The sequence below is a fragment of the Aspergillus uvarum genome (genome assembly GCF_003184745.1).
Source record: "Aspergillus uvarum CBS 121591 unplaced genomic scaffold BO82scaffold_9, whole genome shotgun sequence".
NCBI lineage: Eukaryota > Fungi > Ascomycota > Eurotiomycetes > Eurotiales > Aspergillaceae > Aspergillus > Aspergillus uvarum.
In genome coordinates this window covers 63,111-86,789 of record NW_020291306.1, presented here as the reverse complement: position 1 = coordinate 86,789, position 23,679 = coordinate 63,111, and the positions used below count along the sequence as shown (strand labels likewise).

At 53.7% G+C, this 23,679-nt stretch overlaps 10 protein-coding genes across 10 annotated transcripts; 5 read left to right on the top strand and 5 right to left on the bottom strand.

Annotated features, from left to right (window-relative positions):
* The first annotated feature begins 698 nt into the window (after positions 1–698).
* BO82DRAFT_351567 (V-type proton ATPase proteolipid subunit) lies at positions 699–2,132 on the top strand. Its single transcript, XM_025634459.1, has 8 exons — positions 699–827; positions 943–960; positions 1,024–1,036; positions 1,105–1,187; positions 1,255–1,367; positions 1,423–1,507; positions 1,566–1,651; positions 1,707–2,132. Exons 1-8 carry the CDS (start codon positions 780–782, stop codon positions 1,747–1,749), a joined length of 489 nt encoding a protein of 162 aa, XP_025494955.1. The 5' UTR covers positions 699–779; the 3' UTR covers positions 1,750–2,132.
* A 446-nt stretch (positions 2,133–2,578) lies between these two features.
* Positions 2,579–3,939, top strand: BO82DRAFT_372071 (cAMP-dependent protein kinase; the record flags this gene model as incomplete). The annotated part of the gene is made up of 4 exons (XM_025637302.1): positions 2,579–2,756; positions 2,824–2,916; positions 2,991–3,115; positions 3,220–3,939. 4 exons carry the CDS (start codon positions 2,579–2,581, stop codon positions 3,937–3,939), a joined length of 1,116 nt encoding a protein of 371 aa, XP_025494954.1.
* A 1,277-nt stretch (positions 3,940–5,216) lies between these two features.
* Positions 5,217–6,989, bottom strand: BO82DRAFT_303496 (uncharacterized protein; the record flags this gene model as incomplete). Its single annotated transcript, XM_025632157.1, has 8 exons — positions 5,217–5,416; positions 5,499–5,614; positions 5,696–5,723; positions 5,789–5,986; positions 6,068–6,282; positions 6,333–6,476; positions 6,539–6,870; positions 6,919–6,989. 8 exons carry the CDS (start codon positions 6,987–6,989, stop codon positions 5,330–5,332), a joined length of 1,191 nt encoding a protein of 396 aa, XP_025494953.1. The 3' UTR covers positions 5,217–5,329.
* Positions 6,990–8,408: 1,419 nt separating this feature from the next.
* BO82DRAFT_328740 (uncharacterized protein) lies at positions 8,409–9,303 on the bottom strand (the record flags this gene model as incomplete). Its single annotated transcript, XM_025633031.1, has 2 exons — positions 8,409–9,108; positions 9,161–9,303. 2 exons carry the CDS (start codon positions 9,301–9,303, stop codon positions 8,409–8,411), a joined length of 843 nt encoding a protein of 280 aa, XP_025494952.1.
* A 491-nt stretch (positions 9,304–9,794) lies between these two features.
* On the top strand, positions 9,795–11,983 carry BO82DRAFT_303490 (L-glutamate gamma-semialdehyde dehydrogenase). Its single transcript, XM_025632156.1, has 4 exons — positions 9,795–10,142; positions 10,197–10,669; positions 10,722–11,668; positions 11,721–11,983. The coding sequence occupies exons 1-4, from the start codon at positions 10,002–10,004 to the stop codon at positions 11,891–11,893; spliced, it is 1,734 nt and encodes a 577-aa protein (XP_025494951.1). The 5' UTR covers positions 9,795–10,001; the 3' UTR covers positions 11,894–11,983.
* Positions 11,984–12,581: 598 nt separating this feature from the next.
* Positions 12,582–14,417, top strand: BO82DRAFT_328734 (NAD(P)/FAD-dependent oxidoreductase). Its single transcript, XM_025633030.1, has 2 exons — positions 12,582–13,044; positions 13,121–14,417. The coding sequence occupies exons 1-2, from the start codon at positions 12,835–12,837 to the stop codon at positions 14,240–14,242; spliced, it is 1,332 nt and encodes a 443-aa protein (XP_025494950.1). The 5' UTR covers positions 12,582–12,834; the 3' UTR covers positions 14,243–14,417.
* BO82DRAFT_328731 (Zn(II)2Cys6 transcription factor) lies at positions 14,413–16,278 on the bottom strand (the record flags this gene model as incomplete). Its single annotated transcript, XM_025633029.1, has 5 exons — positions 16,191–16,278; positions 16,098–16,118; positions 15,941–16,042; positions 15,641–15,883; positions 14,413–15,575 (listed from the first exon to the last, which is right to left on the bottom strand). The coding sequence occupies exons 1-5, from the start codon at positions 16,228–16,230 to the stop codon at positions 14,413–14,415; spliced, it is 1,569 nt and encodes a 522-aa protein (XP_025494949.1). The 5' UTR covers positions 16,231–16,278.
* A 1,110-nt stretch (positions 16,279–17,388) lies between these two features.
* BO82DRAFT_303481 (FAD-linked oxidoreductase) lies at positions 17,389–18,851 on the top strand. The gene is made up of 2 exons (XM_025632155.1): positions 17,389–17,957; positions 18,014–18,851. The coding sequence occupies exons 1-2, from the start codon at positions 17,533–17,535 to the stop codon at positions 18,831–18,833; spliced, it is 1,245 nt and encodes a 414-aa protein (XP_025494948.1). The 5' UTR covers positions 17,389–17,532; the 3' UTR covers positions 18,834–18,851.
* Positions 18,852–19,866: 1,015 nt separating this feature from the next.
* On the bottom strand, positions 19,867–21,088 carry BO82DRAFT_381205 (pyrroline-5-carboxylate reductase family protein; the record flags this gene model as incomplete). The annotated part of the gene is made up of 2 exons (XM_025637829.1): positions 20,898–21,088; positions 19,867–20,840 (listed from the first exon to the last, which is right to left on the bottom strand). Exons 1-2 carry the CDS (start codon positions 20,947–20,949, stop codon positions 19,867–19,869), a joined length of 1,026 nt encoding a protein of 341 aa, XP_025494947.1. The 5' UTR covers positions 20,950–21,088.
* A 511-nt stretch (positions 21,089–21,599) lies between these two features.
* Positions 21,600–23,202, bottom strand: BO82DRAFT_210109 (glycosyltransferase family 32 protein). The gene is made up of 2 exons (XM_025630679.1): positions 21,984–23,202; positions 21,600–21,924 (listed from the first exon to the last, which is right to left on the bottom strand). The coding sequence occupies exons 1-2, from the start codon at positions 23,035–23,037 to the stop codon at positions 21,896–21,898; spliced, it is 1,083 nt and encodes a 360-aa protein (XP_025494946.1). The 5' UTR covers positions 23,038–23,202; the 3' UTR covers positions 21,600–21,895.
* Positions 23,203–23,679: the final 477 nt, after the last annotated feature.

Below are 23,679 nucleotides of genomic sequence, written 5' to 3'. Positions count from 1 at the left end.
GAGGAGGAGGGGAAGGGGAGAGAGTTGGGAAGAGGAGGAATCGGAAGGAAGAGAGGGGGGAGGAGTATGTACTGTAAGTTGAGTGGTGACGGGGGCGGAATTCGGGGGAGGAGTGAGTTATGAGGAGAGGGCAGTAATTAGTGTATGCCCTGCAAGTTATGAGTGGAAATAATAGTAGTCCGCGCGTAGTTGTGTTGACTCTAGTGAAGAATTGACCGGTTCGGGTGTAGAAGAGAGCACAGCAACAGCACTGGCAGCACGGGAGGGGGGGGGGAGAGGGGAGGAGCAATAGTGGTGATGGTGGGTGTGGGTGTGGATTTTGAATGAAGAAGTTAGCAGTTTTAGTGGTACGGAGCACTGTTAACCAGAGGTTAACCAAAGAGTTGCCCAGTGGTTTGTTGGGTCAACCAGGCACCTGTCAGTCTTAACCCAGATGGGACTGACCAGTTGTTAGACTACTGATGGAGTAGGTACGGAGTACGGTGGCCCAGACTGACAACTTCCGTCACCGGCACCTGGAGCTGGAACAATGACCTTCTGTTGCCTCTACTTACTTGGCTCTCCGTTGACCTACAAATCACACCTTCGGCCTTGGGTCCACGGCAAGATCTCTCACTGTATTCATTCGAACTCACTTTACGATCCCTTTTGCTCGTGTTCAACTGATATACGGTCTTCTCCCGCAACTCCTTATCCCGATCGCCCCCTAGCCACTCCGTTACTTGTCACCTTCGTCGATTCCCAATTCTCAACCTTGCGGTGTCTCGCATCAGTTCACCATGGCGGACAGCGAGTTCTCTCCCAAGTTCGCTCCATTCTTCTCTTTTGTAAGTCGCTCAAAATCTCGAATCGACTCCTACGACACGGTATCGTCGCTGTGGCCTGCCCTGGCTGCTCCGGATACTTGGATGGTTATTTATAGCTACTGACATACACTTACAGGCAGGAATTGCATCGGCTGTGAGTATCGCGTGAACAATACCCGTGACCTGTGACCGCCCACTAATGACCACCGTCACAAAGATGATCTTCGGATGTATGTGAGCTTGGGTTTTCAACGGAATGGATCAACTGTGGCCGGCGCATTGACTTACTTGATTACAGCATTGGGGGCAGCATATGGAACCGCCAAATCTGGAATCGGTATCTCCGGTGTGGGAACCTTCCGTCCTGATTTGATTATGAAGGCATGGAGAACCCCATCTACAATCGGTTCTGTGGTCCCAGGATGAGCATTCGAGCTGACCAATTCAGTCCCTAATCCCCGTCGTCATGTCCGGTATCATCGCCGTCTATGGCCTCGTCATCGCCGTCCTTATCGCCGGTGATATGGACCCTCCCCCGACCCGGAACATGAGTCTCTACACGTATGCTCGGCCCGCAAGCAAATACCCTCAGAACGAAGAACTGACGGTTGCATAGTGGATTCATGCACTTGGCTTCTGGATTATCGGTTGGCCTCGCAGGCGTGGCTGCCGGATACACTATTGGAATTGTGGGAGATGCGGTAAGCGGCAATTGAAGACATGTGCCTTTCCTCACGCAGCTACTGATAGTTCTGGAAGGGCGTGCGTGCATACATGCAACAATCGCGGGTTTATGTGGGCATGATTCTGATCCTCATTTTCGGCGAGGTTCTTGGTCTCTATGGGTAGGTTTTGCGCAAGGACAGATGGGAGAAGCAGACAGTACGCTGACGGTGATAGTTTGATTGTTGGTCTTATCCTCAACTCTAAGAGCTCCGGTTAGAGGATCTCGGCTGGTCGTGATCCCATTTCCCTGTTTCTGCACCTGTTGACCGGTTTCGCTCGGGTCGACTCCCTCCAACCCTATATGCGCCTCGTGAACTCGAGCAGGACACACTCCAGGCTGTTCCAGAAAACTAGAGCGAAGCTTGAACCTGACTGCGTTAAATCTCACCTGCACCAATGATATTCATAGTGAGTGGTGGCCTCAGATGATGGCCTTGGGAGGTGTGGCTTTGATGTACTAGTACTTGGTTTAGATGTCCAAACAGCAAGCATGCAACCCTCAATCTCATTTCTAGTCGACTGAATGAAAGGGTTTATTAACAATAAGTAAGCATCATGAGTAGCATGAGGATGATTGTTGTGGTGGTGGTGACGGAGGTGGTGATGTCGAATTGCCCCGCCTGGCGGTAACGTCAGAGGCCTCTGGCTGTTGCCGTAGTAAAGTAGATGACTTAGTCCTGCCGCATGGCTTCCCTCACCAAAAGAAGAAAGAGAGCAGAAAAGCTCCCCGCCAAAACTTACTCTTTCTTCTACTTACGTCTTCCCGCGCTGCGCCCGCTGCTCCAATCGATAATCCCACGAGGCGAATTCCATCATCTTCTCCCCTTCCCCTCCAATCTGCCTCTGTCAGTCGCTTATAGAAAGGGGACTGCAGCTGAAATACATCTTCCAATTTCAATTGCTGCCCCTCTTATCTCACTATCTCACTTACTCCCCGCGGCCATCCGCGATATGAAACTCTTGCCCTGCTCATGGCTGCAGGATTAGTCGACCCCTCACATCCTAACGAATTCCAAAGCGCATCTCCCCCCTCCCTCCGACCCGAAATGGCATCCGACGACATTCATCATAGGGAAAAGGACCTAGTGTCCTCGGTGCGACCGCCCCACCAGAGACGCTTGAGTCCCTTTGTTATCTCTGGCCGCCCGGAGGAGAAACAATTAGGCATCTCGACTCGTCGGCTGAATGTCAATGACTTCACGCTGCTGAAGACACTCGGTACCGGTAAGCTAAGCTTCATCGCTTGCGCGGCCTAACCGGTGTCTGACGGTGGCGGTGTCCTTGTCTCTAGGTACCTTTGCTCGCGTATGGCTCGTGCAGTTGAAGGAAGAGCAGCACCGAAAGGATAAAGTTTACGCGCTCAAAATGCTCAGGAAAGCGGACGGTAACAATTCCCTTTTTAATTCCCAAGTCTGGTCGGTGTTGGAAGCTAATAATCATGTCTCTTGCGCATCACAGTCATAAAGCTGAAACAGGTTGAGCATGTGCGCAACGAACGGAAGACTCTTGCGGACGTTTCCGGACATCCATTTGTAACCACATTAATAGCATCTTTCTCCGATGACCAACACCTCTACATGCTGGTATGGCTGATTACCCGATACCACACCCTCGATTCTCAATTTGAACCCTTGAGATTTTGCGGAATGTGTTCCTTATGCCACGGTGATCTCTGACAACATCATAGTTGGACTATTGCCCCGGAGGTGAAATTTTCAGCTACCTCAGACGCGCACGTCGTTTCAACGAAAACACGTCCAAGTTCTACGCCGCTGAGATCGCATTGACGATTGAGTTTCTTCATGACGTTGAGGGCGTCGTCTATCGCGATCTGAAGCCTGAGAATATCCTTCTCGACGCGGATGGACACATCAAACTGGTTGACTTCGGCTTTGCAAAGCAAATCGCAGACCGCGAAACCTACACGCTGTGTGGCACACCTGAATATCTTGCACCCGAAGTTATTCACAATAGCGGGCATGGTCTTGCGGTGGATTGGTGGGCTCTGGGGATTCTCATCTATGAGTTCCTAGTAGGACAGCCTCCATTCTGGGATCAAAACCCAATGCGCATCTATGAGCAGATCGTCGAGGGCCGCATTCGATACCCTCCAAATATGTCGCCCGCTGCGCAGAATATTATTTCCCTTCTTTGCAAGACTAATCCGACGGAGCGGTTAGGGTACATCTCCGGGGGCTCTGCTCGAGTGAAAGCGCACCCTTTCTTTGAGAATATCAATTGGGACGACTTGTGGTACCGTCGTATCAAGGGACCTATAATTCCACGAGTCGACCATCCTGCTGACACGGGCAATTTCGAGGAATATCCTGACCCGGACGAGCGGAACCAGACGCCTTATTCTGATGACATGAGGAACAAGTATGAACCGCTGTTCGCTGATTTTTGAATGACACCACAGTCTGAACCAGCTCTGTTTGTATGAACCAGATCAGCTTTGACCTGCACCGCCATCCCTGAATCGGTGCATTTTGTGTTTCAGCACACACATAGGCCGCCCAGGCCTGCAGCCTCACTCCTTCGGCTTCTGTGCCCCTTTGTCATAGACATTGGCAATCACAATAATGTTCCAGGAGCCAAGTCCGGACTACCTGGTGCTCCAAACGGGGTCCAGTCTTGCTCCATGCACACTGTTCTCATCCTACTAAATGAGTATGCTCTTGGCAGCGCAACGCATCGCAATCGCAATCGCAGCCCTTGCCTCTGCCCCAAACCCTCATGACGTGCCGTGGGACTTTCGCATTCATCGATCATCTTTCCAGGTTCGAACTTGACCAGGATTATGAGTAATGGCGCAACGCATGGAGAGAATTTGTTGTGTTTTCGTTTCCGCGAGTGATCCAAGCCAGGCGCTAGGATCAAACTCTTATAGCCTGTGTCTGACGCTGATTCTCGACGATGCATGGTGCTCGATCTTTTGTTCTTTTTACTATATCTCATCTATACGACCGTTTCTGTTCTGTCGACCTCAAGCTCCAAAATCGCGGATCCAGTGCCGGGGATTCTCTCACGTCGACCACGATTTTCAGTCGTACCCATCCGAATTGAGCAAGATGCCACTTACGTTCAGCCGCAACACCTGCGGAGCTTCCACCTCGACAAACACGTCTCCATTCTCCGCTTGATAATGATATGATGCGACCCACGAGGCTACGCTTTTGATCTCCGCCCCCTTCCACGCCCCCTTCCTTCCTTCCTTACCCACGCATGTGTCATGACTTGAGACCATTTGAAAATGTTTGTTTAGGATATATATAATTACATAAACACAACATCGCGTTTAATGAAATGAACAAAAAACCCGAGGAAAACGGCAAATGGCGTGGATGTTTGATGAATCAACGATGTATATGCAAGCTCTTTTTATTTTTGGAATGTGACTCAGTTCAGGCCACTTGATCTGGCTTACTCGCCTACATTTCTATCTCTATATGCCCCCATCGTGGCATACAACGCACTTGGAGCATAGTTCGACTAGCACAATGAAACTCCAATTCGATCAAAGCCGCACTTGGAAAAGACAACAAACCACCGGTATGGCACTTGAGCCTCACTCATACATAGTAATGCAACTCTGCAAGTGCAAACCCCAGAAAAGCAGAAAAGGATTCCTACCGAGGAGAAATTCAAATCAACAGGGTCAATATATGCAATCCTTACATACACAATGCAACAAAACCCCACTATCCCAGTTTGATCCAGAGACAAGAAGAAAGAAACTAAAACAAAAACAACCCAAAAGTGAGACGAAACGTGCCATTCCTCAAAATTCCCAGACTCTAAACACCGTTACTGGCACAGGTCCATACCGAGTTATTGCTGTCTCTGCTGATCGCGTCGCCGGAGACGTAGAGGCCTAGGCCGCACTGTGATGATTTTCCCCGGCGCGTTAGGGACTGTATACGCACATGTAGAGAGAAACGAGAGGGGAGGGGGCAGGCAACGTACAGTTGCGAAAGCAATCCCCAAAATGCAGAGGTTAATCCCGCTGAGGAGGATCTTCCCGGGGGAGGAGAACCATTGGCCTTTGTTGAGGACGAACCAGAAGATCGCTGGGAATCCGACTGTTGTATCATTTCAAACGTTAGGGATATGTTACGTCTTTTCAATTGGTGTTCGCGAGGGGCATATGGGACGGGACTTACAGGCAAACCAGCAGCCGAGGAGGGCGGTCTAGATAATGGTTAGTTGAGAGGTGAAACTATCAGAGGGAAAGGATTTGAGCGGGAAAAACGTACGATGAAACTCAACAGGTCGTTGAAGATCGGGATTGACTCGGCAATGACCCAGGAGACTACCCAGAGGACGAGGGCGATGGCCACCCAAGACCCCTTGGACAGCAGGGTCGTCTCGTGCATGTGGTTTGTGCCCCGGAAGAGACGGACGTACACGTACTTCGCGGCGACATGGCCGTTGACGATTCCGGCTATCAGGATCTGCATGAAGAGGGATTCGATGTTAGTGTTTGGAGTTTTCTTGTGGAGGTGTACATTCGTGCCATATTGGGGAGGACTGACGGTGGGTAGGGCCAGGCCGTAGGCCACTTTCTTCATGACGGGTCCTGCAGAGCCCAGAGCCGGGGAAGCGACGTCGACGCCCACGTAGCGGTAGATCACGACGGCACTGACGATGTATAGCGAGGTATCGATGATTTGGAGGACGGCGATGGATTTGGGGAATTCCCGCGGTTGCTCCATCTCGGAAACGAATCCGAAGAAGGACGCATGACCCACTGTATGTTGTCAGGGGCGTACTCTGCAGTGTCAAGAAGGGGGAACTCACCATAGGCGAAGAGGATGTTGCTGACTGCCAGAAACTCGGTCTTGAAGCTGTGGTGTGTAACAGCGTCGAGATGGATGTGTCCCGTGTTCTGCACCCCGACGGCAATCATGGTCACAATGACCGCGATGGCGATGCTGAGAAAAGCTTGACCATGCTCTCAGTTCTATGTCCGCTCGAGGAAGGAGTGGAACTGGGAAACGACTTACATGCGAATGAAATCCAATACACGTTTCCCATAGTCCGCGGTAGACTTCCAATACAGCTGATAACCAGCGCAACGATACCGAAGACGATGGTACAGGTACCATGGTCGGTGATCGTATTCATGGCAACAGTGAAAGTCAGGATATGGCTGGCCATTACAAACACCAAGAAGAGTAGCTGGCCGCCTCCCAGCAGCTCGCGTCCGAATCGGCCTAGGATGACCTCGCCGGCATCTGCCATGCTATGAATGTGAAGGTATCGCATCTTGAACTGATAGATGAGGTACGCAGTGTACCATGCAATGAATGATACACCGATCATCAGAATAATCGACCTGGTAAGGATCAGTGAGCAGTCTTTGACGTGGCGACGGCCGACTCACGGGACTAGCCCTAAGGTTGCAACCGCAGAGGGTAGAGACAAAATTCCTATCGATACGTTCTCTGCCACCATGACTGTGCATCTCAGTGTTAGAATATCTTGGATGAAGCAACGACAGCAGGCAAGTCTCACGTATTCCACAGCGCCTGTATGAATGAAGGACATCCTGGTCAGCCCGGTCTAAGACAATGAAGAATCGACAGCAGGCAAAGACTTACCACCAGCCCAGTGTGCGGTATTTTACTTCTGCACACTCTTCATTTCCGAAAGGGTCCTCCTCTGGAGAATCATCGAGAGGTTGCTTCTTCTCCTCATCGGGGGGCATGTCATATGCATTGGGTACAGTAGTCTCTGCGAGAGTCCCAAACTCACTACTCACAGCCATTTTCAATCAAGGTTGGACGAAGTAAAAAGCAACCTAGTAAGAATAAAGAGCGTACAAGTCTCAAGTGTTGGCAGTGAAGATTGATGTAGGTCACAAAGAGAGGATATACCACCTTTCATTTCCAGGTGAGGGAGAACCGGCTTATTAGGATATAGTGGTCCCAGAAAGGTATAAGTGCATTCTCCGGCAGATAACGAGGGAGGTATGCATGACCTATGTCTGAAGAAGTCATGGTGCAGCCTGGAAGTCGAAGATCGCTGGGGTCATGAGTGTTATCTTCGACCGGTATCCCTTGTTACCATGACGTATGGATACTGGTAAGCCTCTTCAATTGGTGCCCCGTGTCCACCACCAACACTGTATGTTCATACAGTTCTGGACTGGGTGGAGGCTATAGACAGATATGACCAAGCTATAACTCTAGCCCACATATCAAAGGATTCTGATACGGTAAACAGATTGGAAACGTGGGGATAAGCATAGCGTATCTGGGGAAGTGTCTCAATGCGAGTATCACGGCCAATAAGACGAGAAACGGTTTGATTAGCAAGGTTGACATATGCTGAAAGCTGACTCCTGCAATGTCCACCATCAGCTCCAGCGGATCCGCTGGGGTCCGGGCTTCTCCACATTGGAGCGATAAGGTATTGTGGAAATTTGTGGTTCTTGTTCGACTCGAGGTCAAGCATACTCAGCCACTGGGCCGATACTGACCTTGAAGCTAATCGGGGCCTTTCAATCATGGTTGATTGTATATCAATGGCTGCGGATGGACGGCTGCAACCACGGATAGTCAAACCTTGGACATGAGGTTAGTGCATGCGCTGTCAAAAAAGAGATAAGCCCAACCTTCATCCTGTTTATGATTTCCCCGCACTTTCCTCGATTCGGATGTCGAGGAGGTTCCATTCCATCGCTGCAGGCACCCAGCGACGGCTAGCGTAGCCGCCGTTCACTGAAGCTGTTCACGACCGATGTTTATCGAGTGCTCGTGATTCGTACGTCGTTGGGCTTTTTGCCACTACATGACCGTGATCTAGCGATGTCCAGACCTGTCTATCAAGGGTAGTGTCACTGTATTTGGCTGAACGCGGTATCTATTATGGCTAACTGTGGTGCAACAGGTCTCGTAGCTCGGTATTCATGATGCAGCCCACCCCAAAGGCCGGCAGGACCCTTGCAGCCCTGACAGTTGATGAAGAAGCCCAATCCCGTCGGACCCGACTCCACCTCTCCACTAATCCTTGGCTCTGGGGTCGGGCGATCAGGTCCAACCCGAGGAGGTGTAGCGGAGTGTTGGCAAACTGAACGGCAGCAGGCAAAACCAGCTGAGTGATCATGGCCTTGGTGTGCGGCCCGGTCGCAACCCAATCAGGGACGGATGAGGCCATCCATGGCGCCAGGTTGAATGAGCTGAAGATGGTAACACTGTCCCGGAACAGCAGGGACATATATGCTGCTCGTGGGACGCGAGCACCGACTGCAACGGCGGTACTCGAACGACCATAGTATTGAGCAAAGTTGACATCCTTCATGATCCCCAGATATACATTCACAACATATGTGGGCAAGAAGCTTAGCGTCGCGGCGAGATTTGCCGTCGATTTCTTGTCGGTGACGGAGGGAAGGTGGTGGATGCAGGTATCCGTGACATTTGCGGTGCAATAGGTAGCTGCGTATAGGGACCAGACAATGAAGAACGGCTTCGAGACGTAGAACTTTCGAGGTTGGAAGATGGAGCAGACTGCGTTGACGCCCAGTGTTCGCAATAATGGCCGGTTCAATGCGAGTCGTTCAACAATCGTCCTAGCAATTGGCATTAGCAGCCGGAAGAATTTCTCGATCATGAATGACTGACCGGTCGATGATTGTGACAATTGGGGAAATGAATGTAGCAGATACTGCGCCGGCAGCAATATCGCCAGCAAGGTGTTTTTGCCACTCGCTGTTCCATCTCGTGGTAGGGAAGCTTTGTTGTAGAGTCGACCGATCTGGTGACATTGTGAAGCTCTGATTTCTGAGAAGTATGAAGACAAGGAGAAGGCGCACGTTGAGAATGTTGAGCTTCTGATCTAATCTCTAATCGCAGGAGCTACTGTGGGCGGTTGTAGTGTACAGTACAATGAAGAGTGATACATTCAGCGGAGTTTCAAGGTTGACTACGTAGCAAGTTGCCTACAGTATTAGGAAGTTTAGCTACTCATTGTTCCCTCTTACTGCAACACCTGGACTAGACTACAAGTTGAATTCATGTGTGACTTGGCTTGGTCATGACAAGCTCGAATGAGGGAGTCTTAGTCAGTGGTTTAGTACAGAGGTAGATTTAAGTCCGACACGAATGACCAATCTTTGTATCAATCATCAGTAGATACGTTGCTTGATAAGGTCTTAGCGGGATCTGAGGCCGGTTGTTAGTCTACCCGCTGTATCTTCCAATCTCTCGGCTGGACTCCCCGCATTCTCCTCCCCTTCTCACCTCCTCCTGCATCAACGGATTGCTTCCCCGAAACCGATCCACTTTCTCTCCTCGGATCTACATCCAGTGACATCAGCTCCGGCTCAGTAGACGAGAATCATGAGGCATAAGAATCCCATTACATCGCCAATGGTCGTTGGATCTTCATTGGTGTCCACGATTAACTTACCTCCTCACTACCACCGCCACCTTCTCTCCTCTCTCTTCACCTCAAATCATCACAATGGCATTCAAACTTTCTGTCTCCCAGCCCTCACCTAGCATGCGCTCTCTAGTACGTCGTGCTGCACGAACTTCTCGCACACAGGTCCGCGGTGCTGCCACCGTTCCTTTCCGACTTCCAGCCGCTCGAAATGAGCCTAATGTATGTGGACTCGTCATGGCGAACATCAAAACCGAGAAACTGACCATGCTCTAGCTTGATTACGTGAAAGGCTCATCCGAGCGAGCCAAGATTGAGGAGAAATTGAAGGAACTAAAGTCTCAATTACCCCTCAAGAGCCAAATATACATCGATGGCAAGGCGCAAGCCGTTTCAAAGGCCACCGACCAGCCGCTTCCCGCAGAACACGCTACCACATTCACCAACTACCCGTTGGCCAGTCCCGCACAAGTCAACGAAGCTATCGACTTGGCTCTTAAAGCCAAGGAGTCATGGCAGAATACCCCGTTCGTGGATCGTGCAGCAATCTTCCTCAAGGCCGCAGAGCTTGTGGCTGGAAAGTACCGATATGAGCTCATTGCCGCTACGATGCTTGGTCAGGGAAAGAACGTGTGGCAGGGCGAGATCGACGCTGCTGCCGAGCTTGCCGATTTCTTCCGCCTGAACTGCAACTATGCTGCGGAGTTGCTGGAGAAGCAGCCTGACCGCGGCACGGATGGGATGTGGACGTATGTTGAACCGGATTCCCTGAAAAATGATCCGCTGCTGATTATATTCCAGGCGCGTTGACTACAGGCCCATGGAAGGATTTATCTACGCGGTTTCCCCGTTCAACTTCACTGCCATCGGCGGCAACCTGATCAGCGGCCCAGCTTTGATGGGCAATGTGGTGGTTTGGAAGCCTTCCCCATCAAACGTCTATGCTAGCGAGATCGTGTACAAGATTCTCCTGGAGGCTGGACTGCCTCCCAACGTTATCCAATTTGTTACGGGAGATGCGGAACAGATCACCCAAACAGTCCTAAACCATCGCGAGTTCTCGGGTCTCAACTTCACTGGCTCGTCGGACGTTTTCCGGTCTTTGTACAGCCAAGTCGGTGCCAACATTGGCAAGAAGGTCTACAGGGACTACCCTCGGCTCGTGGGTGAGACCAGTGGCAAGAACTTCCACCTGGTCCACCCCACGGCCGACATCACTAGCGCCGTATACCACACTCTTCGCGGTTCCTTCGAGTATCAAGGCCAGAAGTGTTCCGCCACATCGAGGCTGTACCTCCCGGAATCACGGGCTGAAGAGTTCCTGACCAAATTGAAGTCCGAGATCGATGAGATCACCATCGGCTCACCTGAGGATTTGGGAGCCTTCATGGGACCTGTCATCCACCGAGCATCTTTTGAGAAGATTAAGTCGGTCATCGATGCCAGCAACAAGGACTCCTCGCTAGAGCTGCTTGCCGGCGGTACCTATGATGACACCACTGGATACTATGTCCACCCCACCGTTTACCGGGCCAAGAACATCGATCACCCTCTGTTCGACACCGAGATCTTCGGACCGGTGTTGACAGTCTATGTCTACCCTGATGCGGAATGGTCGTCTATTCTGAAGAAGGTGGACCAAAGCGGCGGTGGCTTTGCTCTGACCGGCGCCGTGTTTGCTGCTGATCGCAAAGCCATTCGTGAAGCCGAGGATACCCTGCGGTACTCCGCTGGCAACTTCTACATCAGTGAGTCTTTTGTCTTGTTTACACCTTGAGTTTCTTGCTGACCCTCTCATAGACTGCAAGACCACGGCTGCCTTGATTGGCCAGCAATCGTTTGGCGGTAGCCGTGCCAGCGGCACCAACGACAAGGCCGGTAGCTCCAACGTTCTTCTACGGTTCACCAGCCCGCGGACTATCAAGGAGGAGTTTTTCCCTTTGACCGGATTCAAGTATCCTAGCAATGAGTAGTAAGCTTGGTTGTTCTACGGTTATGTACTTGTACAAAGTCGAAATCATGTTTTGAAGTTTTGGATAGAATTTAGTTTCAATACATTTTCCCTGCATCCTCTGCATCTTCAATTGCCTGCGTAGTCTGCCTCTAGGGCTTCTGGTCATGTAGGGCTTCGCTTCCAGTCAACTTTCATGATTCAGAATTACCAAGCTATTATTCACTCACTTGACGGCGTTAGCTGTCCGATCGCATATGATGGAAGACTTTAGATCATCACTTTTCCTGTGTACCAGCTATAATGCCTTTGCATCTACAAACCTGAACTCTTTGGCCCGGCAGGAGTGACTAAGCAGATCAATATTCTCTTCCTGCTTTATTTTATTTAATTTGCATCATCTCAAATAAGACTGACAACCCAGGAGGCCAGCAGTCTGCCGTGTGTTCTCTATTCCCTTATCTTTACATGATCTACCCATTGAGTGACTGCAATGCTTAGGTTTCAGGAAGCCCTATCTATCCACTTGTAATGATAGGGTCCATATCGCATATCGCATGTCGCATATCGCATACGCTAACCGGCGATCCTCAACGACGCTAACCCCCGCCTTTGTATGATACGGGATCAAAACGGCCTCCATCCTCGGCTGCGTATCCCGCCCGTACCGCATAAACTAACCCGCATGCTTGGATCCGCGATCACAATGAGCGATGAGCACCGATAAGCTCCACCTCCTAGTGGACTGGGGGATAAACTAACTGCATCAGAGAGCTATGCGCGGATCCAGTATGCGAGCGAGTGCAGGTACAGCTCCAGCACGGTCAGAGTGGTGTGATCACTTTGTGATCTCCATCATCCACGAGACGAGACGAGAAGAAGTATATATCCTGCGCGTCCCCCGCCAGCATCCACATCTCGAAATGTAACCCGACCTCATCCTGATTCTACTGTCAAACCATCATGCCGGTCTCCAAATCCGATCCCATCGTCATCATCGGCGCGGGCGTGTTCGGTCTCTCCACGGCCCTCCAACTGGCCACGGAGGGCTACACCGATATCTCGGTCTTCGAGCGCGACGACCAAGTCCCCGGCCGCTTCTCCGCCGGCTACGACATCAACAAGATCGTGCGCGCCGAATATGAAGACCCGTGGTACACGGAACTGACCCTCGTACGTTTTCCTTCCTTCTCAACCCTCAGCCCTCGCATCGCATCGCATCGCATCCTAACCACCCGCGACAAAACAGAAAGCCATCGCCGGCTGGAAAACGCCCCTATACGCCCCGCACTACCACCAAACCGGCTTCCTACACTGCGTCTCCGGCAGCGGCCCCCCACAAGCCACCCAAACCCTCGAACGCTTCCACGCAACGATCAAGAACCACCCAGTCTTCGCCCACAAACTCCTCCCCATCACCACCTCGACCCAGATCCCCCAGGACGTCGCCTGGCAACTCAACGGGCCCTTACCAGGGTGGAAGGGCTATTTCAACCCGTTCGCGGGATACGCGCACTCGGCCAACGCGCTGCGCGCTGTCTACGAGGCCGCCGCCGCCGTCGGCGTGAAATTCTTCCTCGGGCCCGACCGCGGCACGATCACCACCCTCCTCCGCGGCGGGGTGGCCACCGCCCCCGGGAAAGTGACGGGCGTGCGCACGCAGTCCGGCCAAGTGCACAGCTGCCGGCTGGTGATCGTGGCCATCGGCGCGGCGGCCGGCACGCTGCTGCCGGAGATCGGCACGCAGGTCGTCGCGAAATCCTGGTCCATCGGGCACGTGCGCCTCACGGACGACGAGACCAGCGCCCTGCGCGGCATCCCCGTCACCTACGCCCGCGACCTGGGGTTCCTGTTCGAGCCCGACCCCGCCACCAACCTGCTGAAGATCTGCCCCATGGGCGGCGGGTACATCAACACCGATCCGAACACGGGCGTCTCGCTGCCCCCGCCCACACTGCGCGAGAGCGATAACGTGCTGCCCCCCGAGGATGAACGGCGCATGCGCAAGCTGCTACAGCAGGCGCTACCGGCGTTGGCGGAGCGGCCGTTCGTGCAGAAGAAGCTATGCTGGTTTGCCGATACGGCGGACTCGGAGTTCATTGTGGATTTCGTGCCCGGGTCCGCCGGCAGTGTAGCTCTATGTTCGGGGGATTCGGGGCATCTGTTTAAGATGTTGCCGATTGTCGGGGAGTGGGTGGCGCGGCTGGTGAAGGACGGGCAGCAGGGCGAGACGCGGTGGCGGTGGAAGGGGGCTGTGGGCGAGGATGAGAAGGAGACGGGGAAGAAGTGGGCGGGCGGCGACGTGAGTTGGCGGTTGGGGGCGACGAGGGAGTTTGCGGAGATCAAGCCGGTTCCTGGGGCGAGGTTGTAGATAGATTATCGTCCTACGGCTTGGTTGAAGGTGTTTGATTGTTTGCATGTTTGATTAATTTGGAAACGAGGAGTGGCAGTTGGTACAGGACATGACATTGATCACGTTTGCATCATTATCATTTACGCATACATACATACACTTCCCAGAAAAGAAAAAAAAAAAAAAAACTACGACAAGGCCAATGTCCAATTCATCCGCCCCAGAATCCCCTGCCAATCCAGCCCACTCGCCGGCGCCTCATGCGGGTTCAGATCCCGGTACTTCCAGACCGTCTCCATCGCCTCGCGCGCCACGCCCACATTGCTCACGGGCCACGACTGCGTCAGGTACGAGAAGTAGGTCAGCACGCGCACGCGCGCCTCGTCCGCCGTCGACAGGCACCCCGCCAGGAACAGCGGCCACATCGGGAACAGCTGCCGCTCCTGGTCCTCGCGGATGACCCGGCCGATGCGGTCGAGCAGCTTGCCCAGCAGCTTCTGCAAAGTTGGCTGCGTCAGCGGGATGTCGCAGGCCACTTGGAGGTAGAGGTCCGCCGCGAGCCGGAAGCACTGGCCGCACGTGGCCAGGTACTCGTTGTTTGTGTTGGTGGGGGGTGGGTACACCTCAGCCAGGGCGTCGAGCTCGCTGCGCAGCTGCATCGCTTGGTGCATCATCGCGCCCTCGGAGCCGAGCGAGCTGGTGCCGGTCGACCGCAGGTGCTGTTTGTGCGTGACTAAGTCGGTGGCGCGCGCGATGATGTCGAGAAGGCCGAGCGAGCAGCCGATGTGCGGTTGATAGGTGGTTTTGTTGGCCGTGTCGTGGAGGTAGATATCCCAGGGGAAGATTTCGGGGGGGAGGTGGGAGGTGGTGGTGGTGGTGGTGGTGGTAGTCTGATGCCGCGGTGGGTTGCAGCCTGTGGTGCGGAAGAAGAGGGCCCGGGACTGGAAATAGCTCTGGGTGAAGAAGAAGATCTCCGGGTTGATGGCCGAGGCGTAGCTGTCGATGATGGCGAAGGCGCCTTGCGCGTGGCGCACCCAGTCCGGGCGACAGCCGCAGGCGATCTCGAGGGAGCATAGAATCAGACACGTCATGAGGGCCTCGTTGACGTCCTCCATCTGCGTGAGGGACTCGCGGAGGAGCTGCAGGGCGAGGGACTTGTAGGAGAGGGAGAGTTGGGCGTAGTTGATGGTGGTCGTCGTCACCGACTCTTCTGCTCGACGATCGTTCGCGCTCATCGAGAGCACGGCGTACCAGAGGGGCTTGCGGCGCGAGCAGAAGGGGATGACCAGCGAGCGGAATTTGTTGCACGGCTCGTCTTGGAAGACTCGGACTTTGCATATGACCTGTAGATCTGTGGTTGCGAGCTTTCAGTCTTTGGTCGTTGCTGTTGGTTGGGACGGGGGGCAGCTTGCTTACAGTATTGGAATAACTGGGTTTCTAGCTCGCTGCAGTCTATCAGGAGAGCTGTGAAGGGTGAAGGCCCCGTGTTGAGTCTGGTTGGGCAATCGTCGGGTTGATTGTCGCGCTCTCTACTCTGCTTCGAGGACGGTGTCGGAAGATGGTGATACTGTTCGCATAACAATACATCTGCGTCATGGTAGGATACGCTGAGAAATTGCCAACGGTTTCGTCTTTTCGGAGAGGATCGGTGTCCTTTGCCTGTGGGAAAATGGTTACTGCTGCTCGGTAGTTCACGGGGATGGGCGGTGCGCATACCGAGTGAGATCTTGAACCGCAGTGGCGTTGGTTGCGACCTTTCGAATAGATAAGAGCAATCAAATCCTCGGACCTCACAGTTTCTACACGCAGGTCTCTCCTCTGTGGTCGTGTAAGCAAGCGCAAGGGTGAATGAGGGACGGGATCGAGAACCGACCTCCGCAACGGCGTTTCCGCTCTGTAGATGAGGGGACAGGTTAGTAGAGGAAACAATGGGAAGAGGCTCAATGGGGATAGCAGGGATCCGTACTTTTGCAATTCATACAGCCGGTTCGACTTCTGACACTCATGATTCTGTCGTGTTAGGACGATTTGAGAGGGACAAGTGGGAATAATCAGAATGCAAGAAGAGAGAAGCAGGAAGAAGAGTTGTTGATGCGGTCTTCGGCTGCTCGTGGCAAAATGCGGGGCGGAATCTCTGGGTTTCTCGCGGCTTTCCCTCTGCTTCATGCGGGGTCGCAAGGTCTTCGACACTGTCAAGATGAAAGACACTCGAATGCAGAGCAAGAAAGTTGCACAGAGGATGCTGAGATGGCAAAAAGAGACATTCTCACTTCCACTCCTTTTTCTTTTTCTTCTTCATCATCTTCTTCACCACTCACTTCACTTGGCGCTTGCGACATTGCTGCACCAACATCGAACCATAACCCTTATCTTATCTCTGACTGAGGTGGATTGACTCTCTTATCAGCTCCATTGAACGCACGATTTATGCAAGAATTGTGCTGGGAAACTGGCCTCTTTCAGTGATGTCCTCGAGTGTTCACCGGTACCAACAGTGTCACCCTCGCAGCGAGTGACTCCTGCTCTTGTCCAGAGGCTGTCCATACTTCGAAGAGAGCTCGTCTGAGCAACCGGGTCGATGCCATATGACCATGACTGCGATCCTTCAACCAAGCCCCTCTGATCTCCGATACTATAGTACATACTACTAGCTGGGGCTACTGTGCTCCCCAATAGAGTCCTCTCGGTTCTACCCCTCAAGCTCCCACTGACGGGTTGCAGCGCCGAGTTCTAATCAATAGTGGACTGCCCATCGGCTCTTCCTCCGATGATAACCCTGCAGCTGGGACGTGTTTCAATGCCGTACCGTATCAGACTTGTCTTCAGTACGGTCAAACCAGGGCCTGTCACGAGTAGCCAGTGCCTGCCTGGCCATGGGTGAGACAATCCGCCGCTCAATGTGCAGCAAGCCCTCGCTCACGGGGTCTGATAGCGTAGCAATAGATGGGATTGAGATTATCGTTCTCCCATCCTTATCAGTCCTAGTCGTTGCAAGCATATGATGTACCCCGCAAACCCTACAAGAGGGCTATAAAGATGGCTGTAGCACGAGGAGAGGCTGTCGTCACATCATCAGTCCTCTCTACCATCATTGACTATCTCGAGCAATGTCTGCCTCCTTAAGGGCAACCTCCAGCCTAGGCACCACAGGCATTGCCGCATTCCGAGCTCCTTTGGCCCTCCGACATCAGCGGTATGTCTCTACGCGGTCGTCCATAAGCGGAGATAGCATTGCCCCCGTGGTGGCCAACTCGCCGGCCGAGGTCAAGAGGGCCGCAGCGTCTGCCTCTGCCCACTCAGTCGTCCCCATGGGCGTGCTGCTGCGGTCCCTCCTGGTGACGACCGTCTCCTCCCACCCGCTCCTCTTAGGGCCCAGTCTGTCCATCCTATCCTTTCTCTCCAAATCCCGCAGCCTTCTACTGGATGTTGAGCGAAATCCACTCATCTACTGGTTTCTGCGAAAGACTTTCTACGACCACTTCTGTGCGGGGGAGAAGGAAGCCGAGGTGCACAGAACCATCCAGCAGATCAAGAGCACGGGGGTGAAGGGAGTGATCTTGACCTACACGCGGGAGACGGTGCAGGACTCCCGCACGGAGGAGCAACGGTATGCCAATACAAATGCCTTGGAAAAGGCTGCATCGACAGATACCTGCGAGCATATCCAAGCGTGGAGGGAAGATGTCCTCCGCACGGTGGACATGCTTGGCCCGGGAGACTTCCTTGCCCCGAAGTGAGTCTTCCAGAAGCGGCATTGCTATATGACACAAAGCACTAACAAAGAATCAGACTCACGGGTGCCGGCCCCAAGGTGACGCAGGCCTTTGCCGCAGGGCAGCCCGTCCCCGCACAGATGGTCGAGGCACTCGACGAAGTGTGCCGGCGCGTGGTGGAGAAGAAAGCCCGCCTGCTGATGGATGCGGAGCAACACGCCTTTCTGGGGGGCATCCACAGCCTGACACTCGACATGATGCGCAAGTACAATCGTAGCGGAAAAGCGGTCATCTACAACACCTTCCAAGCCTACCTCAAAGCCGCCCCGGAGCTGATCGCCGCGCACCTGAAGCTCGCCAACGCAGAGGGCTTCACCCTGGGATTGAAGCTCGTCCGCGGCGCCTACATGAGCAGCGACCCGAGACACCTGATCCACGACACGAAGGAGGACACCGATCGTGCCTACGACACGATCGTGCGGGGGATCCTGCAGCAGAACTACAAGGGGTTCGGGACGTCACCAAGCTGCCCGTTCCCCGCCACCGACCTATTCTTGGCCACGCACAATATCGAGAGCGCGGTGGCGGCGCACAGCCTGCACGAGGCGCGCGTTCGGGACAACCTCCCGACGTGCAAGGTCGAGTTCGGGCAGCTGATGGGGATGGCGGACGGGGTGACCTATGGCCTGCTGCAGCTCACGAGCGGCGAGAACCAACAGGCGCCACCCCCGGACGTCTACAAGTGCTTGCACTGGGGCAGTATGCGAGAATGTTTGAGTTTCCTGCTGCGGCGAGCGGCGGAGAATCGCGATGCGGTGGCCAGGACGATGACCGAGCACGAGGCGCTCAAGGCGGAGGTGAAGCGGCGGATCTGGGCTGGGCTCGGTCGATCTTGATTATCTATCTACATGGAGCATTATCAAATAGAATCAAGTAACGATTATGATTATCTATTTATGCAATATCTCCACATACTTGGGATAAGATTGCCTTACCGAGGCATTGATGCGGGGAAGGAGGAGTTATACTTGATGTCTGCTGTATACTTCAATACCTTCGGATACACACTCCGTAATGCAGCCGTACTGCAGCGGCAAGGAATATTAGTGGATACCAGCAACAGCGGTTAGCCTTGCCGCTCCATCCTTCGGGTCTGCATCCGTACGCTCCCGTTCTAGATCTATAGAACAGCAACTTTGACCATGGCCCATAGCGAACTCCACAAACAATCCAGATAACAACCCCTCTCCCACGACAAAAACAAACAGACCACCTTCAACCCAGCCCCAAGGTCTTATCGCTCCCCGGCAATCATCTCTGGAAGATCTACCAGCTTCTCCCAATCCCGGACCCCCCGCGCAACGCCTTCGCCCAAACCTGTCACCAAGCATGCCCTCCCCAACACAGATCTACATCTCCGGCATCGCCAGACAACCAGAGGTCAAGAGCTGATTTGAGCCCCATACCGTAATCAGAAGGTCGCGTGCAGCAAGTGCTTTCAGACCCCTCGCAGATAGCAGATATGTTGGCGCGGACACCATTACCGCTACTATTACCGCCACCACCATGGAACCACACCAGCTACAACAGAAGATCAACCAGCTCTTTCAGGATAATCCAGACCAGGCATTCATCCAAGCTAGAGAATATTCATCTTATATGCTCTTCTAGTTCCGGGACTGGGCCACAGGAGCAATAATAGGTCTACCGCTTCGAGGAGAGTCAATTCCAACCGTATTCAGTGACAAATGGAAATAGCGGCCCATTCAGTAGATACGCCCGTGTCACGGAGCCATGATTCAGCACGGCTCAAAATAGTCGCACTTGGTCAGATTGCGCATAGTACCTTCTAATAGACACTCCCTCTTCCAAACCATCATACCAAACACACCCTAAAGGTTCACCCTATACCCCAAAGCCCAAAGGAACCTACCGCGTCCCATTAACAAACCCCTCCCCCCCTTCCGCCAGCCTCCCCATCAACCCCGCCACCGAAACCGCCTCCCTCATCCCCCTAGCCACCGTACCCCTCAACCCCCGCTCCTCCAACACCATCAACCCACCCATCGTACACCCCCCGGGCGACGTCCCCTGATCCCTGAGTGAAGCAGGATGCAACCCGCCCTCCTGCATCAACGCCGTCGCGCCCCTCAGCGCCTGCAGCACCGTGGTCCTTGCATCCGCGCGAGGGAACCCCATCGCCACGGCGCCCTCGATCAGCGCGTCGGCGAATACAGCCACGAAGGCCGGCGTCGAGCCCCCCACCGCCGTGAAGGCGGTCATCTGGGCCGGCGGGATGAGCTGCGTCTGGCCCACGGCCGAGAAGATTGTTTGCGTGAGGGCGATGTGTGCGTCTGTGGGGTTGGGTCTGTTGCCCGCACTTTCGGATTCACCGGCCGCGTTACCACCAGTCGGGCCAAGCGGCGGGGGCACTTCGATCGCGGTGATGCTCTGCCCGACGAGCGCGGCCATGTTGGGGAGGGTGCGGATGATCTGCAGATCGGGGGCGTCCGGCACGAGGGCGAAGAGTGCGGCGCGGGTCCAGCCTGCGGCGATGCTGATGAGGAGTTTGCCGGAGAGCGCGGCGCGGAGGGCGGCGTCGGCGAAGAAGGTCGGGATGTCGGCGGGGTCGATGCAGAGCAGGATTGTGGTCGCTTGTTGGATGGCGGTCAGGTTGGCGTGGGGCCCGTGGAGGATGGTGACGCTGGGGGTGTCGGGGTTGGTCGGGGTCAGGTAAGGGGTGAATTGGTTGGTGAGTTTGGCGTAAGAGGTCGTGCGGCGGGTGGTTGCGATGTAGGATTTGGGGAGTGGTGGGGGGGTGCTGGTGCTGGTGCTTGGGGGTGGGGTTTGGGCTTGGGTTTGGGCTTTCAGGAGGCCGTTGAGGATGGCTGTGCCCATGTTGCCTGCGTCGTGTTAGTTTACTTTCCTTTAGGGGAGCACAGAAGACAGTAAAGGCTTACCGCAGCCGATGATGCTGAGCGTTTGCTCGCTGGTTGCGTTGGAGGCCGACATTGTTCGAAGGCGACTGATGTAGAGATTGTGTGCTGTGGTTGTAGACGTGACAGCGAATTGACAAGCTGTACAATCAATCCTAAGTGCAAATCTTGATATGTTCTTGAGGACTGGCAGCAATTGTGGGAAAGAAGCGAAGTGTGCGGTTTATGTACGTGGATACTTGATATAACATAGTTCGGTTTAAGAGGCTGTTCCTCACGGGAGCTGCTCCGAGCCCAGAGATTGCTGACTGAGCGAGCCAGAGCAATCCGGGAGCCACTCCGAGTGGCTGCACAAAACTATCCCCCTGTGGATGATACAACAGGAAGTGCACAGAAGAAGATATTATCACATTCACAGGCCGGTGGGGCATTATAACGTTAAATAGATATAAGTTGGGTGGAAGAAAAAGTCACATAGATACATGAATAGCCAATAAGCCCACGACATGGAAATCAACATTGCCTGAGGCAAGGGAAATCGTGATATGAACACGCAGAATCAAGCATGGTTGTCCTAAGCAGGACTTGGGCTCGTCAGAAGGGACGAGTAGGATTTGGTGCAATTTGTTCACCGTATGGCCAATCAGTTGGCATGTCTATGACGTGGTATGCGTTGCCAACAGTTGCACAAGAGGGTAGAGGCTATGTCCTTGTCATGGACTTGCCATGATGGTAGAGCCTATCGTGGCGGATGGCGTCAGTCCTGTCTGGTCGGAATATACAGAGCAGGCCAGATTGGAATGAGTAAAGTACATTAGCCATGTTCATGGCTTCGGTTGTTGCTCGAGGAGCTCAGCCTGGATGGCTGTTCCTTGTGAGCTTGTGGTTGTCGGTCTATCGGCCAAATCGATACTGGCATCTAAGGCAGTCGCCAGGTCGAAAAATAGGCGCCCAAGTTCGTCATCTCGAGCAGCGAGCGCCGCGCCCAAGACGGGTTGAATATGTGGATCAGAGAAGCCAACTTAGAGAGACGGGTCGGTCTTCCATGTACCTATCAAAGTATTAGTAAGTCATCCTGAGTGACAAGCACAAAAGGCAGCGGTAACTGACCTCCGAAATTATGTTTGACGAATGCCATCGGGTCGTCGATATCTCCTGCGTTCATCTGATGCACACCCGGGCTAAAACTCGTGATAGGTAATATCACCACGTCTCCCACCTTCTTGTACCCTTCCAAGTTGGTAAAGTCCTCGTAAGTGACATTCGAAGTAGAACCAGGCTCGATGTTGAAGTACTCGGGATCGTTGAAATACCGGAAGACAGCGTCGGTCCAGGCCCCCGGTCCCGTGAACTCCATGATCGTCTTGTCCATCTTGCCGACTTTCAAGATTCCCGCCTTCTTCATTCGCAGCGCTTCCTCCGTGATGTAGGTGACGATGTCCCGGAAAATCGGGTGGCCCGGTTTGGCCTGGATAGTCCACTGGCAGAACTGGATTCGGCGCGCATACCAGTCGTGCCAGTCAGGACGATCTGGATCAGCCTCAATCCCGACGACAGCCCCGACGGTCGTCAGATCCAGCTCCGAAGGCAGCCAGTCCGACGCGGGCTTTAAAGCAGTCGTGTCAATGTCGCTGTAGATCCCGCCCCGCGCCAGAAGAATGAGATACCGGAAGAAGTCGGCCTTGAGGACGGGCAAAGGCATGGATTCGAAAGCCTCGTATACGTCCGGCACCGATCCATAAAGATACTTGATCAAATGTCGCAAGGTATCGTCGGGAATAACCTCATGAACAAACCCCGGGTGGAGCTCGGTCCAGCTGGCCTCGGGGTCACGCAGTTCCTCCGAAAAGAACATCGACTCGGGAGTGTACTTCCATGTCTGCCAGATGTATGCGGGGAATTTGCCGTCGAGATCGTACGGGAAGTGATAGCGCAATCGATCGCGCAATGGGGCGCTCGGAGGAGGAGAGAGGGGTTGTTGCTTGTTACTGTCCGGCTTTTGCCCCTGGGGCTGGTCGTTCGTTGTTTGGCTATCGTCGTAGGCCTTCGCGGCGGAGGCGGGCACCGGCGGTGACACGGACGGGGAGGAATGCGAAGATCGGAAAAAGACGATGAAGGTGATTAGCAACACCGCCGCAAAAAGCGACTTGCGAAAGGTGAGCATCGTGGCGCAATTAGGGGGAAGGTGTTGTTGTTGCAGTCGGCTTGATCCGGGCTACCGTTGACAGCTCCAGGAATTTCCCCCGAAGTTTTTTTATTTCCCACTTTCGCAGGCTTCCCCGATATAATGTCAATCTTGGTCCAAGATCAATTGATGTCTCTTCCACGGGACTGTCCCCGGTTGTGCATATCCGTAATCCGTAAGCCGTAAGTGTCCCAGCAAAAAGGGTTGTCGTCGTCAGAAAGGCGTCAGAGCGACCCGGTGCGGTGGATTGCGCGTTCGCTGAAAAGGCCGGCAGGGGCGATAAGTGAACTAGGGCTCTTGCAACCGTGCCATGGGGGCGAGAAAGAAGATAAGATATTTGAAAACAGACCGGTCAATCCAGACAGGCGTCGGTTGTACGACACCAGCGCGGGAAAAATGGAAGAGAATCGTTTGGAGAGGGGAGAGAGTTAAGTTGTTTGGTGTTGGTCGGTGGAGCCCGCGGATTCGGGAGGGGCGACGGCCTTTTTGGTGGCGTCAAATTGTCAATTCTTCCCGATAAACATTCCTACTCATACTCCAGACATCGGCACATCCCACGCAACAGAGACGCGGCCAGCTGGCTCTTGGTCGCTTCTTATAGGTCTTTCTTCCTTTTGTCTT

Bases quoted from the DNA above. Each gene is read 5' to 3' on its own strand.
- BO82DRAFT_351567 (XM_025634459.1), top strand. From the start codon at position 780: ATGGCGGACAGCGAGTTCTCTCCCAAGTTCGCTCCATTCTTCTCTTTT. The intron at 1,368-1,422 runs GTATGCTCGGCC...ACGGTTGCATAG, and splicing joins CGGAACATGAGTCTCTACAC to TGGATTCATGCACTTGGCTT. The intron at 1,508-1,565 runs GTAAGCGGCAAT...TAGTTCTGGAAG, and splicing joins TTGGAATTGTGGGAGATGCG to GGCGTGCGTGCATACATGCA.
- BO82DRAFT_303490 (XM_025632156.1), top strand. From the start codon at position 10,002: ATGGCATTCAAACTTTCTGTCTCCCAGCCCTCACCTAGCATGCGCTCT. The intron at 10,143-10,196 runs GTATGTGGACTC...ACCATGCTCTAG, and splicing joins CCGCTCGAAATGAGCCTAAT to CTTGATTACGTGAAAGGCTC. The intron at 11,669-11,720 runs GTGAGTCTTTTG...ACCCTCTCATAG, and splicing joins CGCTGGCAACTTCTACATCA to ACTGCAAGACCACGGCTGCC.
- BO82DRAFT_328734 (XM_025633030.1), top strand. From the start codon at position 12,835: ATGCCGGTCTCCAAATCCGATCCCATCGTCATCATCGGCGCGGGCGTG. The intron at 13,045-13,120 runs GTACGTTTTCCT...GCGACAAAACAG, and splicing joins GGTACACGGAACTGACCCTC to AAAGCCATCGCCGGCTGGAA.
- BO82DRAFT_303481 (XM_025632155.1), top strand. From the start codon at position 17,533: ATGGGCGTGCTGCTGCGGTCCCTCCTGGTGACGACCGTCTCCTCCCAC. The intron at 17,958-18,013 runs GTGAGTCTTCCA...ACAAAGAATCAG, and splicing joins GGAGACTTCCTTGCCCCGAA to ACTCACGGGTGCCGGCCCCA.
- BO82DRAFT_210109 (XM_025630679.1), bottom strand. From the start codon at position 23,037: ATGCTCACCTTTCGCAAGTCGCTTTTTGCGGCGGTGTTGCTAATCACC. The intron at 21,925-21,983 runs GTCAGTTACCGC...ATACTTTGATAG, and splicing joins CGTCAAACATAATTTCGGAG to GTACATGGAAGACCGACCCG.